General features: G+C 35.8%; 3 protein-coding genes across 3 annotated transcripts; all 3 read left to right on the top strand.

Annotated features, from left to right (window-relative positions):
* Positions 1-124: 124 nt before the first annotated feature.
* On the top strand, positions 125-3395 carry LOC127622864 (DNA-directed RNA polymerase II subunit RPB9). Its single transcript, XM_052096981.1, has 6 exons — positions 125-278; positions 398-452; positions 697-770; positions 1076-1150; positions 2301-2352; positions 2987-3395. The coding sequence occupies exons 1-6, from the start codon at positions 217-219 to the stop codon at positions 3047-3049; spliced, it is 381 nt and encodes a 126-aa protein (XP_051952941.1). The 5' UTR covers positions 125-216; the 3' UTR covers positions 3050-3395.
* Positions 3396-6777: 3382 nt separating this feature from the next.
* On the top strand, positions 6778-10251 carry LOC127622863 (peptidoglycan-recognition protein SC2-like). Its single transcript, XM_052096980.1, has 4 exons — positions 6778-6850; positions 6932-7127; positions 8725-8843; positions 9079-10251. Exons 1-4 carry the CDS (start codon positions 6781-6783, stop codon positions 9261-9263), a joined length of 570 nt encoding a protein of 189 aa, XP_051952940.1. The 5' UTR covers positions 6778-6780; the 3' UTR covers positions 9264-10251.
* Positions 10252-12005: 1754 nt separating this feature from the next.
* LOC127622855 (forkhead box protein G1-like) lies at positions 12006-13154 on the top strand. Its single transcript, XM_052096966.1, has 2 exons — positions 12006-12164; positions 12213-13154. The coding sequence occupies exons 1-2, from the start codon at positions 12006-12008 to the stop codon at positions 13152-13154; spliced, it is 1101 nt and encodes a 366-aa protein (XP_051952926.1).
* Positions 13155-13720: the final 566 nt, after the last annotated feature.

The following is a 13720-nucleotide window of genomic DNA, read 5'->3' as shown; positions in this document are numbered from 1 at the left end:
AACTATGGATTCTGACATTGTTAACACGACGGTGCAACACAGGATGTTTCATTGTCCTCCGCCACGAGGAGGCGCTGTAATATATATGCGTAACACAAACCGGAGCTCACGCGTGCGCGTTTACTGTTGTTTTCAGTCATTTCAACGAAGGGGATGAGGTTTTATGCGCATTATCAGCTGTAAACACTTCATCACAGTTCAAACATAAACTTGAACATGGATTTGGACGCTGGCACTTATGAGCCCGGGTTTGTGGGCATCAGGTTCTGTCAGGAGTGGTGAGTTTGTGCTCTTTATGAGATAAGTTTGATGAAGTGTGTGGCACACATGTGGATGATCGGATTTGTTTTGATGACAGTAGCAGATCTTATATAAACGACTGTCTCTCTTTTTACAGTAATAACATGTTGTATCCTAAAGAGGATAAAGAAAACCGCATTCTGCTCTATGCTGTAAGTTGCTTTTTGTCAAACTCTTACACGTGTTTCATGCCAGTCCATCTGAAACTGCTCAAACTACTTGTACATGTTTAATGTGGCTGTTGTGCATGATGTGTATATTGTTAGTATATTTGTGGTCTACTGTCACTACAGGACTGCAGTGGTGGTGGATCAGATTTTTCCCTACTGTGGTGTATGTGGTGTAGTGACGAAGTTGTCTGATTTTGATATATGTATGTTTTTTGGATGTCTTCAGTGCAGAAACTGTGACTATCAACAGGAAGCTGACAACAGCTGCATCTACGTGAACAAAATCACCCATGAGGTTGAGTAAGTGTCTTACGGTTTAATATGTTCTCATAGATTATGCACTGGCTATCGTTGTCAGCTACACATCACATGTCTTAATGGACATTGAAGGACAATTGTGTGCTGGTGCTCGTCTTTCAGTTGTTAAGAAAAAATGTATTGCCAGGTTTATCCCGGGGAGACACAGAGACTCTTCTACTGAAATATTCTACCTTCCTAGATTAATTAAATAACAAAATGCATCTTGATAGAAGAGAATTCATACACCAAATAATTTTTCATTAGTGTTTTTAGACACCTCTGACCTCTGCCCTCTTCTCTCCCAGTGAACTTACCCAGATTATTGCAGACGTGGCCCAGGACCCAACATTACCTCGGACAGAGGACCATCCGTGCCCAAAGTGAGAGATATACATATCTATCTCCGTGTAGACTCATAAAAACATGTTTGCATTTCTTGATTTGCCAATGATTAATTCACATTATTGCAAAACTGTAATATTACTCAAGCGTGTTTTTTTAAAATCTGTTATTATTATTTATAAATAATATTGCAAAAATATTTATTTCTCTTTCATGCTGTCTATTATTATTCGTATTATTTTATTAATTATTATTATTTGGTATAATAGTAAAATTAATACGATTATATAAATTGTAATATATTATTATACAATTGTTTTATTATTCATATGGATATTTATACATAATATTGCTAAATTTAATATATAAATATATGTTTTTATTCATGCTAGCAGTGTCATAATAATAATAAAAATTAATTGTAATATATAATAAAAAATATATTTGTATCTGTATTTTTATTCAAATTATTATTATTATTTATATATAATTTTAATTTAATTATTTTTAATTGTAATATATTACAGTAACATTATTTGTATTTATACCTGTATTTATAAATAATATTGTAATTGTTTTGGGGAAAAATATGTATTTTTCTTTCATGCTTGCTGTATTTTTAAATAATTATAATTATTCATAATTATAACAATAATACAGTTATATGAAGTTTAATATTATATTATTATAAACAATTATATCCATATTGTTTATTTATATATAATATGTCAACTTTTTTGGAAAAATCATATATTTCTCTTTCCTGCTTGCTGTGTTTTGAAGTTATAATGATTTAAAATAACAATAATGCAATTATATTAATTGTAATATTATATATTACTATGCAATTATTAAGTTCTGAATTGGTATTCACATGTAATATTACAAATTTATTGACAAATTAAATTTTTTTCTTTTATGATGGCATAATAGTAATAATAATACAATTATATTAAATGTGCTATATTAGTATAACATTATTATTATTGTTCATATTGGTTTTTATACATTAAATATATATAATGTGTGTGTGTGTGTGTGTGTGTGTGTGTGTATATATATATATATATATATATATATATATATATATATATATATAAACAAAACGACTATAATTTTTTCGTTTCAAAATAACCCCCAGAGAGCACACATGTGTCAGGCCAAATGTAACAGAGTCTGTTGTTTTAGGTGTGGTCACAAGGAGGCGGTGTTCTTCCAGTCTCACAGCATGAAGGCTGAGGTAATGACTGGCACAATCACTGTTTACTGCTGCTGTTTAGCAGTAGTACCACAACGACACTCCCATGTGATGATTATTTTGTGAACTTTGGTAAACAGCGCTATTGTTCGTCTGGGGTTCTAGTAGAGGTGCTTCGTTAATTATGAATGGTCTTTAACAATAATAAACTTGCATGCACATAATGTGTTGTATCCGCTTGGCAGGTTTTGTGACTTTTTTCCAGTGTGCACCACATATAAATGTTTGGTTAAACATACAAAGAATTGTTACCAGTGTATAAATCCTCACAAATAATTGCTGTATGGGGAGATGAACAGCCATATTATCAGAATAAATAATAATTTTTGTAAGAAGCCATCAACATTTGTAAGGGTTAAAATGCCTGTATTGGGTTGTTCAAATATAATATTGTTGGTCACAAACAGTATAGTGAAATAAGGATTAGGATGTAATTGTAAAATGATGTCCGTGTTTTGATTTAATCTAATAACCCTCTTCTTTACAAATATATGCCAAGACAAAATGTTGTTTCTTATTGTGATTTCAGTACAGCATTATCACATTTAAAATCGAACAATAATGATATTTATAGGCTTTGTGTTGACATTTCTTGTGTCATAATACTGCTTTATAGGATGCCATGAGGCTTTACTATGTGTGTACTGCTCCACACTGTGGCCACCGATGGACAGAATGAGGAAGATGAAGCAGAAGCGAGCGAACGACGGAGGATGAGGCGGTCAGGTGTCCTGTGCCGCTATTGTTCCAGAACATTCCAAGAGAATAGTTCTCAGTTTAGACATCAAGATCACATTTAAAGTCTGGACTATTTTGTCAATGCCTCATTTGTAGGTCTCTAATGAATTTGTATACAGTAAACTGGGATTTATTTTTTTATGTATCTTTCTGAAAGTGAGACAGATGTGTGAACAATTAAAACCAGTTTACAAGGAGAGACTCATCCTTTTACTAGTGTTTATAGTTGCTCATTTTACTTGTAAGCGTGGTTTATATTTTGAAAGTAATAAAAATGAAAAAAAGTACTACAAAAAGAAATGAGTTGTGATTTTATGTTCAACTGTGCTACATTTAGTGTTGGATTATGGTGTGGGGGGTTGTACTTGATTATTCTTTTTTTATTATTGGTGGTGGGGGGTACAACATTCATCTGTACAAACAATAGTACGCAAGTATAAACACCATGGGACCACACAGCCAACATACCGCTCAGGAAGAAGACGCATTTCTGTCTCCTAGAGCAGTGTTTCCCAACCTTTTTCTGCCACGGCACACTTTTTACGATTAAAAGAATTCTACAGCACACCATTATCCCACCGAGGCTAACCATCGTCAATATTTTTGTCATGTTTGAAATCCGGCTATGCAAAGGTGTGAGGTCACAAGGCAAGAGCGCTAAATGGGTAATGAAAAAACTCATGCGGATGCAAACTCATGAGGGGTGAAAAAGTTAAGACAATCACTGGTCCGTCAAACATTTTTCTGGGGATATTTTTTTGAAGAATAATCTAAAAGCACCAATTCCAGCTATTTTAGTGATTCAAGTTTACAATTGTGCAGAATTAGCTGCAAAATAAAGAGTATTTTGGCGAGGCTTCTGTTTCACAAATATATTCAATTTTATTAACTGAATAGTTCAGTGACCCCTTCTGGAAATGTCACTAGGTGGCAAGACATGAGTGTCTGATGTGCCATGAGTGAGTCAGTGAATCATTTTGAGTCGTTCATGACCGAAATCTACCAAGAGACTTTATAGTGTTTAAGCATTAAAAGAACAAAGCAGATCTATAGTCTTCCTTCAGTCTGAGCATTATTTTTCATCCAAAAAGACAACAATAAGAGTGAGTTTCAATAACGTCCTTCTCCTTTATTAAAACTTGCATGGCTACAAATCTCCTGACTTCAGTAGAAGAATTATAAACACAAAGCAGATCTACGATCTCATTTTCCTACAGTAGCCTGTTTAAACTGCTGAGCATGACTTTTATCAGAAAAGACCACAATAATAGACAAATAATAATCTTTTTGAGTTTCAGTAATGCCATCACCCGCCACATGACAAGAGTTGTAGAAAGCATCACAGAGGGCGATTTTACAAGTTTGTCACGTAAAAAAGTGAGAGTTGTGCACAATAAACATTGAAAACGTTATAGAATGTTAAGAAATTATATTTCTTGTTGCTTGGTACTCTCACAGACATTATAGGTGAAGCAAAAACGTGTGTGTGAAAAACACTTTGGTGTAAACCCTTAATGCGTGTAAATATCACTCACTTTTACACATTAATCATTGCTCTTCACAATCACAAAAGTGACCGATTATGGTTTCAAATCGGCGAATTTCTCTGAGAGGTGAGGTGTTTGTACCTCTGAAATTATAATTGTTTTATTTATTTTGTGGAATTTGATAATTTTACACAGTACACTAGTGTGCCACTAACTGTCCTAGAGATAAACATAGTTTGGTGTGTTAAGTGCAAATCAATCCCAGAACAACAGCAAAGGACCTTGTGAAGATACAGGAGGAAACAGGTAGACAAGTATCTATATCCACAGTAAAACAAGATCTATATCGACATAACCAGAAAGGCTGCTCAGCAAGGAAGAAGCCACTGCTCCAAAAAAGTCATAAAGAAGCCAGACTACAGTTTGCAAGTGCACATGGAGACAAATATATAACTTTTTGGAGAAATGTCCTCTGGTTTGATGAAACAAAATGTAACTGTTTGGTCATAATGACCATCATTATATTTGGAGGAAAAAGGGTGAGGCTTGCAAGCCGAAGAACACCATCCCAACCATGAAGCATGATGGTGGCAGCATCATGTTGTGGGGGTGCTTTGCTGCAGGAGGGATTGGTGCTCTATACAAAATAGATGACATCATGAGGAAGGAAAATTATGTGGATATTTTCAAGCAACATCTCAAGACATCAGCCAGGATGTTAAAGCTCGTCACAAATGGGTCTTCCAAATGGACAATGACCCCAAGAACACCTTCAAAGTTGTGGCAAAATGGCTTAAGGACAACAAAGTCAAGATATTGGAGTGGCCATCACAAAGCCCTGACCTCAATCTGATAGTAAATGAGTGTGCAGAACTGAAAAAGTGTGTGTGAGCAAGGAGGTCTACAAACCTGACTCAGTTACACCAGTTCTGTCTGGAGGAATGGGCCAAAATTCCAGCAACTTATTGTGGAAGGCTTCCCAAAACATTTGACCCAAGTTAAACAATTTAAAGGCAATGCCACCAAATATTAAGTCAACTTTTGGCCCACTGGGAATGTGATGAAAGAAATAAAAGCTGAACTAAATAATTTCTATTATTATTATTCTAAATATTGTTCTGACATTTCACATTCTTAAAATAAAATTCACTTATTATTTACTCACCCTCATGCCATCCCAGATGTGCAAGACTTTCTTTCTTCTGCAGAACACAAATTAAGATTTTTAGATGAATATCTCAGCTCTTTTGGTTCTTACAATGCAAGTGAATAGTGACCAGAACTCTAAAGCTCTAAAAAAGCACATAAAGGAAACATAAAATGAATCCATACGACTCAAGTGGTTTAATTAATGTCTTCGGAAGCGATATGATAGGTTTGGGTGAGAAACAAATACATATTTAAGTCCTTTTTACTATAAATCTCCACTTTGAATTCCATTTGCATTCTTCAAACACATCGCCATCTACTGGAGAGAGAGGAGAATTTATCATAAAACGCATTCAATTATTGATCTGTTTCTCACCTACACATATCATATCACTCCTGAAGACATGGATTTTACAAATGGAGTCTTATGGATTACTTTTATGCTGACTTTATGTGCTTTTTGGACATTCAAATTTCTGGCCACCATTTACTTTTAATTTTATGGACCTACAGAGCTGAAATATTCTTCTAAAAATCTTTATTGTGTTCTGCAGAAGAAAGAAAGACATACATATCTGGGGTGGCATGAGGGTGAGTAAATGATTACAGAATTATCTTTTTTTTATGTAAAGAGAAAACACTTGTTTGGATGTTTTTAGTTTCACTGTACAAAAAAAACATTATGGTCAAAACATTAAGATCACAAAATATTATCTTTTATCATACTTTAGTAAATCTGTACAATATTTAAATATTTGAAGTGAAAATTATAGTGATAGTTGCCAGTTTTTCGAGTTATGCAAAAGTTCAATATTTTATGCCAAGCTCATCAGCCGTCAGTTTTGGACATTTTTACAATGGCAAAACAGTTTCTTCTTCATAGTGGCATTTCCACTAAGATCTATAAACGGATTATTTTTCGAACCGGTTTCCTGCACTTGGAAAGTACGCGGAAGCTTGAGCAAACGTTTGTTCCGCACCCTTTCTGTCAATCGCAGCTGAGTCATTTTTTTTTTTTGTATGCAACAAACAAGACATGGATTCTAGCCGGTTAGTCGCTGGTATGAGCGGACACACACCTGGAGAATCCGCGGGCACGAGCGCAGGTGAGACCACAGATGTGATTCTCCAGAAGTATTTTTCTGTTGCTTATAACATGGCGATCTGATCAGGCTGTTGTTTCGCAGTGGATATCGTGTCTCGGAGTGTTTGGAATGCTGTGGCTCCTCGGGTGAGGACAGAAATGCCGGATCCAGCACGGAGAGTGATCGTGCACCACACGGCGCTCTGGTGCTGCAGTCAGCCGCGGGAGAGTCTCACTCAGCTCGCACACATCCAGCACATGCACATGCGAGAGCGGGACTTCGATGATATCGGTTACAAGTGAGATTGAAACAATTACACTTTTAACATTTGCCAACACTTTGCAACCGTGTTCATGTTACAATGTTGTGACACGGGTCATTGACAAATAAGGTTGTCCGAGGCGATAATATTGGTTAAAACTGATGTCAGAAATGTTTATTTACATTACATACAAAAATCTGATCTGCCCATATATGCAATTATAGTTAACACATTTGAGCAATATTTATGCAGCATATTCCACTTGGCCTATTTAAAAAAAAAAACAACAACAACAACAACTGTTGCACAGCTAATATGGAAAGGCAATTTTTGGAGTATTTTGACACACTGTATGTGACATTTTAATATCAGTGAAAACCATACATGAACATATACTTCACTTATTAGTTTTGCATAAATTGCCATACATTTTATTTATTTATGGGATGTTGATTTCATAAATGTTTGAAAAACAATAATTTTATAACATTAAAAATGTCAAGTGGCCTAACCATAAAGTAAAATGCATTCAAATAGCTTAAATGCACGTTGAAAATGAGTGTACACAACTTAATCATTAGTTTAAAAAAAATACAAAATAAAATACATTTGTTTTTCGTTTGTTTGTTTTTTTAGTCGTGAATATCAAGGAGTTTTCTTATGGTTGCTCCTTTTGACCTGAACAACATGTAACTTTTCATAATATTATTATATATATATAATATTAAATACAATTCAAATATTACTAACTGCCTATTTAAATACAAAATAGTGTCACTGCATATTTTTTAAAGAAATAATACTAAAACATTATTTCAAACATCCCAAAAAAATTGTCAACATTTATTTTTACAATTCTTTTATTATATTTATTATTAATAATAATATCACTTTAATTTATTAATGTATTATCATTATTCTCTGGATGGTTACACTGCTTTTTATTTGTTTGTTTGTTTTTAAAAGATTTAACAAATCTCATAATTATTAGTTTTTTGTGAATTGCATTTTTTATGTATTTTAAATAACTTAATAGGTCTTTAAAAAATAACATTCAAGACATTGACCCACATACATACCTGATAATATGTTATTCTTTTGCAGTGCTGATATATACATGCTATTAGCATTGTTACTCTGTTTACGTTTATTACGCATATCGTAATATCAGTAACAAAAAAGTACCATCATATGTTTTTTTGGCATGTACCCTTTGTAATCTTTGTCATCATTGGAGTACCATGTAAGTGCTATGGTATATGAATATGGTGATGATCATGTCATATGCTATCAAAAGTAGACCCTGTATAGTATTACCACATCTGACACCATCACTAGAATGCCAGGGTTCTTTTAGCAGGGATGCGTAACATTGACACAGTGTTGTAAAGTGTTACAATTCTTTATCTTTTACAAAAGAGATCTGCACTCCTTTTTCATTGTATTTTTTTCACTCGTCAGAGGACACAGGACACACAATGTTCAGCTTCACAGCTTTCCTCAGTGTGTTCTTAAAAAATAGAATAATTCCAACACAAAATGCACAAACTAAAATGGATATTCTAGAATACATAAAGGACTGACCCATTCATTAAACACCCACTTATACTTGCACTGTCTGTACCTTCTCAAGCTTTCTGATCTCTGGAGATGGGACAGTGTATGAAGGGCGAGGATGGGGAGTTGTAGGAGCTCATGCAAAAGAACACAACTTAGATTCAGTTGGCATCGCCTTTATGGGCAACTTCAGTGGTGAGAGCATTCCTACCTATCGCACTCATTTTCATCTTATATTTATTTTACAGTGTGTACACTGAATTTATTGTATTTGTTGTTATTTTCTATATCAGTATTTGTAATAATTTCATTGTGCTTTGACAATAAAGTTTAAATGAGTCTATTAGGTATAAAGATGCCAAGCAAGTGAAATGCTTTTGTCTTTTGTCACGAGAACCTTGTTTTTATGTTTTTTTCTATTTCTGTGCAGATGAACAGCCCAGTTGTGCATCACTGTCTGCTCTGCTGAGATTGCTGCATGTCGGAGTGCTTCACGGTCATTTGCTGCTCAATTATGTGATTTTGGGACACAGAGATGTGGCAAACACTGAATGTCCAGGGGAACATTTATACTCTGCACTACCAAAACTAAAAGACCAACTCAGAAATCACTGACTTTTATTTCTTTATTTGTTTTTCATGTATTTCTGTTGCACTGGACTCTGTATATATGTAGCGCTGTATGTGAAAGTGAATGCTTTGGATCTTTTTTGTGTGTTTATTTCTCTAATAGCTTTTATGCTTTAACATTTAAATCAATTACAATTTTTAAGCATTGTGACCCTTGTTAAACTGCCTGGCCTATTAAGGGAACGCTCGTGGATTAATGGAATTTCGACCATAATTTAGAACCAAGAGTTAAAAGCTTGAATAAGAATTCTGCTCTGTTTACATCGGATGCAAGCGGCACGACTCATCGAAAGGAAATATCTCCCATAATAATCAATGATGCAGAGCTACTCCAGCCACTTTATTATCCCATCCGTCTGAAATAAAATTATTTTACTTTCCATATATCTTAACTGAGAATGTTTTATTTAGAGTGCTGCTTCTATTTTACATGACATATGAATATTGCTACCTGTAAACACTATGTGCAAATCAAATGTCTTGTTATAAAATCGTAGATTCCAAGATTTCTGCATGTGAGCTCAGAGTCAATGAATTTATGTTCACTATTACCCTATTCAGTCTTATCTGGAGGCCTAATTTATCTTTCTTAATTTGTTATTTTGAACAATATTTTATTTATTAAAATAATTTTTGATTACTCTATTTGAACTATTATTTACTTTATTAGCTGTAAGCTCCTTTGCACTACATTATTATGCTTTAGTAGGCCAAATAGAAATCAATTGTTTGTCATACAAATAAAGCAAATTCAACTGATAATGTAATTGTCTACAAATACAACATAAAAGTATTAAAAACACCCTGAAGATGGTTTTTGGACATGCACCTCAGTAATTCCATGATTTGAAATGTATTGGCCATACCACATGATAGTTCTTGTTTAATTTACACAAGCCTATACACCAAAGTGTCGTGGATTTATCATCTGATAGCATCACTTTTATGAACTTTTTTCCGCTATGGCAGACACTGAACAAAAAATATGTTGGGGTTAAGTAAATCAAGCAGAAATGAACATTTAAGCAAGGACTTGAAAATATACGTCTACATTCAAGCATGTCAAAATGAATGCGGCTGCTCAAATGTAAATATGATTTATAATTGATAGTTATCTTTACAATGTGTCATCATGTATCGGTCCTAAAGTAGAAATACTTGTCATATTTATTTGATTATTTGAGTACATTTCATTGGCAATAAAATAAGTAAACTTTACTTAACTTTTCAAAGCTGATGTTCCCAGCATGCACTGGGCTTGAATGATGAATGAGCTTGTATGGTTTCACTATTTTCAAGTTTATTTACACCTCTTAGTTGTTAATTTTATTGTAACGTTTGGCAACTTTTGTGCAGTCTGAAGTTCATTTTCTACTCAAAATGACCTGTTCATGATTAAAACGTGATCTGTTGTTCGTCAACATCATGGTGTTTTGTACATCAAGTGTTGAGCTCTGCATGCAGCACCTGACATTGTTTCAAAGTGATGTAGTCTCATTGATAATAGAGCATTAAACTTTCTCACTTTTATATGTCATGTGCTACATGTCATGACTAAAAGTATTTGACAGAAAAGTTGATTCCAATACTGTGCAAAAGTCTTAGGCACATAAGATGTTTCACAAAAGCATTTGTCTAAAGATGGTTATTTATATCTTCAGCTTTAGTGTGTCAATAGGAATTATAAATGTTAGACTTGCAAACATTACTTTTTCAAACAGAAAGATTAGATTAGGAGAACAGGAAGCACTGCAACAGATGGCATAGCCCCCACAAAGCCCCCCACTGAATACTGAGTCAGTCTGGGATTACATATAGAGACAGAATCAACTGAGACAGCCGAAACAGATGGAATAGGTGGTGAATTCTCCAAGAAGCTTGGAACATCCTGTCTGCCAACAACCAAGAAAATCTGTGTCCAGGTGTATTTAGATTTGGTGCTGTTTTAAAGGCAAAGGTGGTCACACCAAATATTGATATAGCTTTTTTATGTTTACTGGTCTTTGTATGACATTAAGTGATAAATGAAAACTATTTATGTCATTATTTTTGAAGACATCCTCACAGTGCAACATTTTTCCCAAGTGCCTAAAACTTTTGCACAGTACTGTACATCATACTTGTATAAGTAAATGTTTGGCGACTGTATTTGCTGAAATGTTTAAGTTATATGTACTCCCTCCCTCTAATCGATACTATGTCATGAAGTTAAGATTTTACTTTAAAACTTTGTGCAAAAACGTGCGCAAAAAAAATAAATAAATAAAAAAATAAAAAAATCCGCAAATAGATACTAGTCATTTTTTTCAGTGCAGGGGAGAGATTAGCCTTCTTGCCCATCCTAAACTGTTTGCTTACATCTCCAAGTGTTGTCGTATCTGCCCTCCTTAGCATGCAGTCTTTTGCCTCACTTGTTTTTGCCCGGCATCCAGCCAGATGAATGTGTAAACAGAAGGGAAGGGCAGGAGCTGAGAGGCGGTCTCAGGTGAGAAGCTTGAGTTTCACGGGCTTCCGACTTGTTATAATTGAGTCTTTGAGTTCATTGATCAGTCACAGAGATTGGCTGTGCGGGAAAACGTATCAGATCTTTGTGTTTTCCTCCAGCCTTCTCTGAAGAATGGATGCGCACTTTTTAGGGTGTTTGGTGACGCGCAGGTGCCGCTTTGGTTGTACTTGAACTTCTAAGAACATTTGGACGCGTTAGATGCGTGTTTTGTGTTGTCAAACATGGAGGAGAGGAAAGCCCCTTTAAGTTTTTTCCACAAGTCCTCTTTCAGCATCAGCAGCCTGCTGCTCCGACACGAGCGGGTGATGAGTGACTGCGGCGCCGCGCCGGACGCTCCGCGCTCCCGTGTTGCAAAACCACCGCCGCGCTCCCATCCGTCTGCGGGAGATCATGGAAAATATGTCGATTTCGACGAGAGATCCGAAAAGCCGAAGCGTCCCATTCGAGAGCGGAACGAAACGGCCCGACAGGATAAAAAAGAGCCCGGAGAGGTTGGACAGTCAACAGATGCGAAAGAGAAGAAGAATAAACCCGAGAAGCCGCCGTTCAGTTATAACGCGCTCATCATGATGGCCATCCGACAGAGCCCGGAGCGACGGCTCACCCTCAACGGCATTTACGAGTTCATCATGGGCAATTTCCCGTACTACCGCGAAAACCGGCAGGGCTGGCAAAACTCCATCCGACACAACCTGAGCCTCAACAAGTGCTTCGTCAAGGTTCCGCGCCACTACGACGACCCGGGAAAGGGCAACTACTGGATGCTGGACCCGTCCAGTGATGATGTGTTCATCGGCGGCACCACCGGGAAACTCCGGCGCCGCCCTAGCGCCGCGTCTCGGGCCAAGCTAGCCATGAAGAGAGGTGCGCGGCTGTCCTCCGCCACGGCCACCGGACTGTTCGCTAGCTCGTTTTATTGGCCGGTTCCGCCGTTCGTGACGCTCCAGCATCCTCACCCGAGTCCCACGTCAGCAGCGCCTTACATCGGAGCGTCGGTCCTGTCCCAGAGCTCGCATCATTTCGGTCCCGGCGCCGAGAGACTCCTCCAGTCCGGTCAAGAGGCGACTTATTACGGGGTGGGCTGTGAGCAGCGCAGGCACCATCAGCAGATGACCTCCTCCTCTCCTCTGACTCTGCCCTCTCCCTGCTCTTTCAATTTACTCTCCAATCAGTCGAGCTACTTTTACTCTCATCAGGTGCCTCACACAGCTGGACTTTCCCCCTGGTCGCAGGAGGACTCTTGCCTCTCCAAAACACCTTCTGGGCAGTTTTTTTCTGGAAAACCCTCTCCTTCTGATTACATTGGAGGACTGTGCACAGACATTCCCAGTTACTTCCCGCATTTTAACACAACCAGCTCCATGCACTGAATAGCTTTGATTACATTTGTTTTGTTTGGTATAAATTCAGCTGTCAAAAATCATGATGTAATTAATCTCAAATAGACAACTAGAAAAACAAATGCCGGAATGCCCGGTTATAACAAGGTTTATGATTTAAAAATAAAATAAAATAATAATAATGATTATTATTATTATTATTGATAATAATAATATTTATTATTATTATTGTCACACTTTACAATGTATAGCTATCAGGAAAAAACAATTAACAATATTTTTACAGCATTTATTAATCTTTGCTAATGTTAAGTAATAAAAATACAATTGTTTTTTGTTAGTTTCTGTTAGTTCATACTTAATTAACTTAAGCTGACAAATACCACTTTTGATTTTAAAAATGTGTTAGTATATGTTTGAAATTAGCATAAACTTAAATGAATAAATGCTGTAAAAGTGTTGTTCATTGTTAGTTCACTAATGTTAACATATGAAACTGTATTGTAAAGTATTGCCCTAATTATTATTTCTACTATTATTACACAAAATATTTTCTCTTGAAAGATTATGTAAGCTGTGGTCAAGTCTATAAGAAT

Source organism: Xyrauchen texanus, chromosome 29 (assembly GCF_025860055.1).
Source record: "Xyrauchen texanus isolate HMW12.3.18 chromosome 29, RBS_HiC_50CHRs, whole genome shotgun sequence".
In the NCBI taxonomy this organism is placed as follows: domain Eukaryota; kingdom Metazoa; phylum Chordata; class Actinopteri; order Cypriniformes; family Catostomidae; genus Xyrauchen; species Xyrauchen texanus.
Note: the sequence above shows the minus strand (reverse complement) of the source record. Positions and strands in the feature narration are given on the sequence as shown.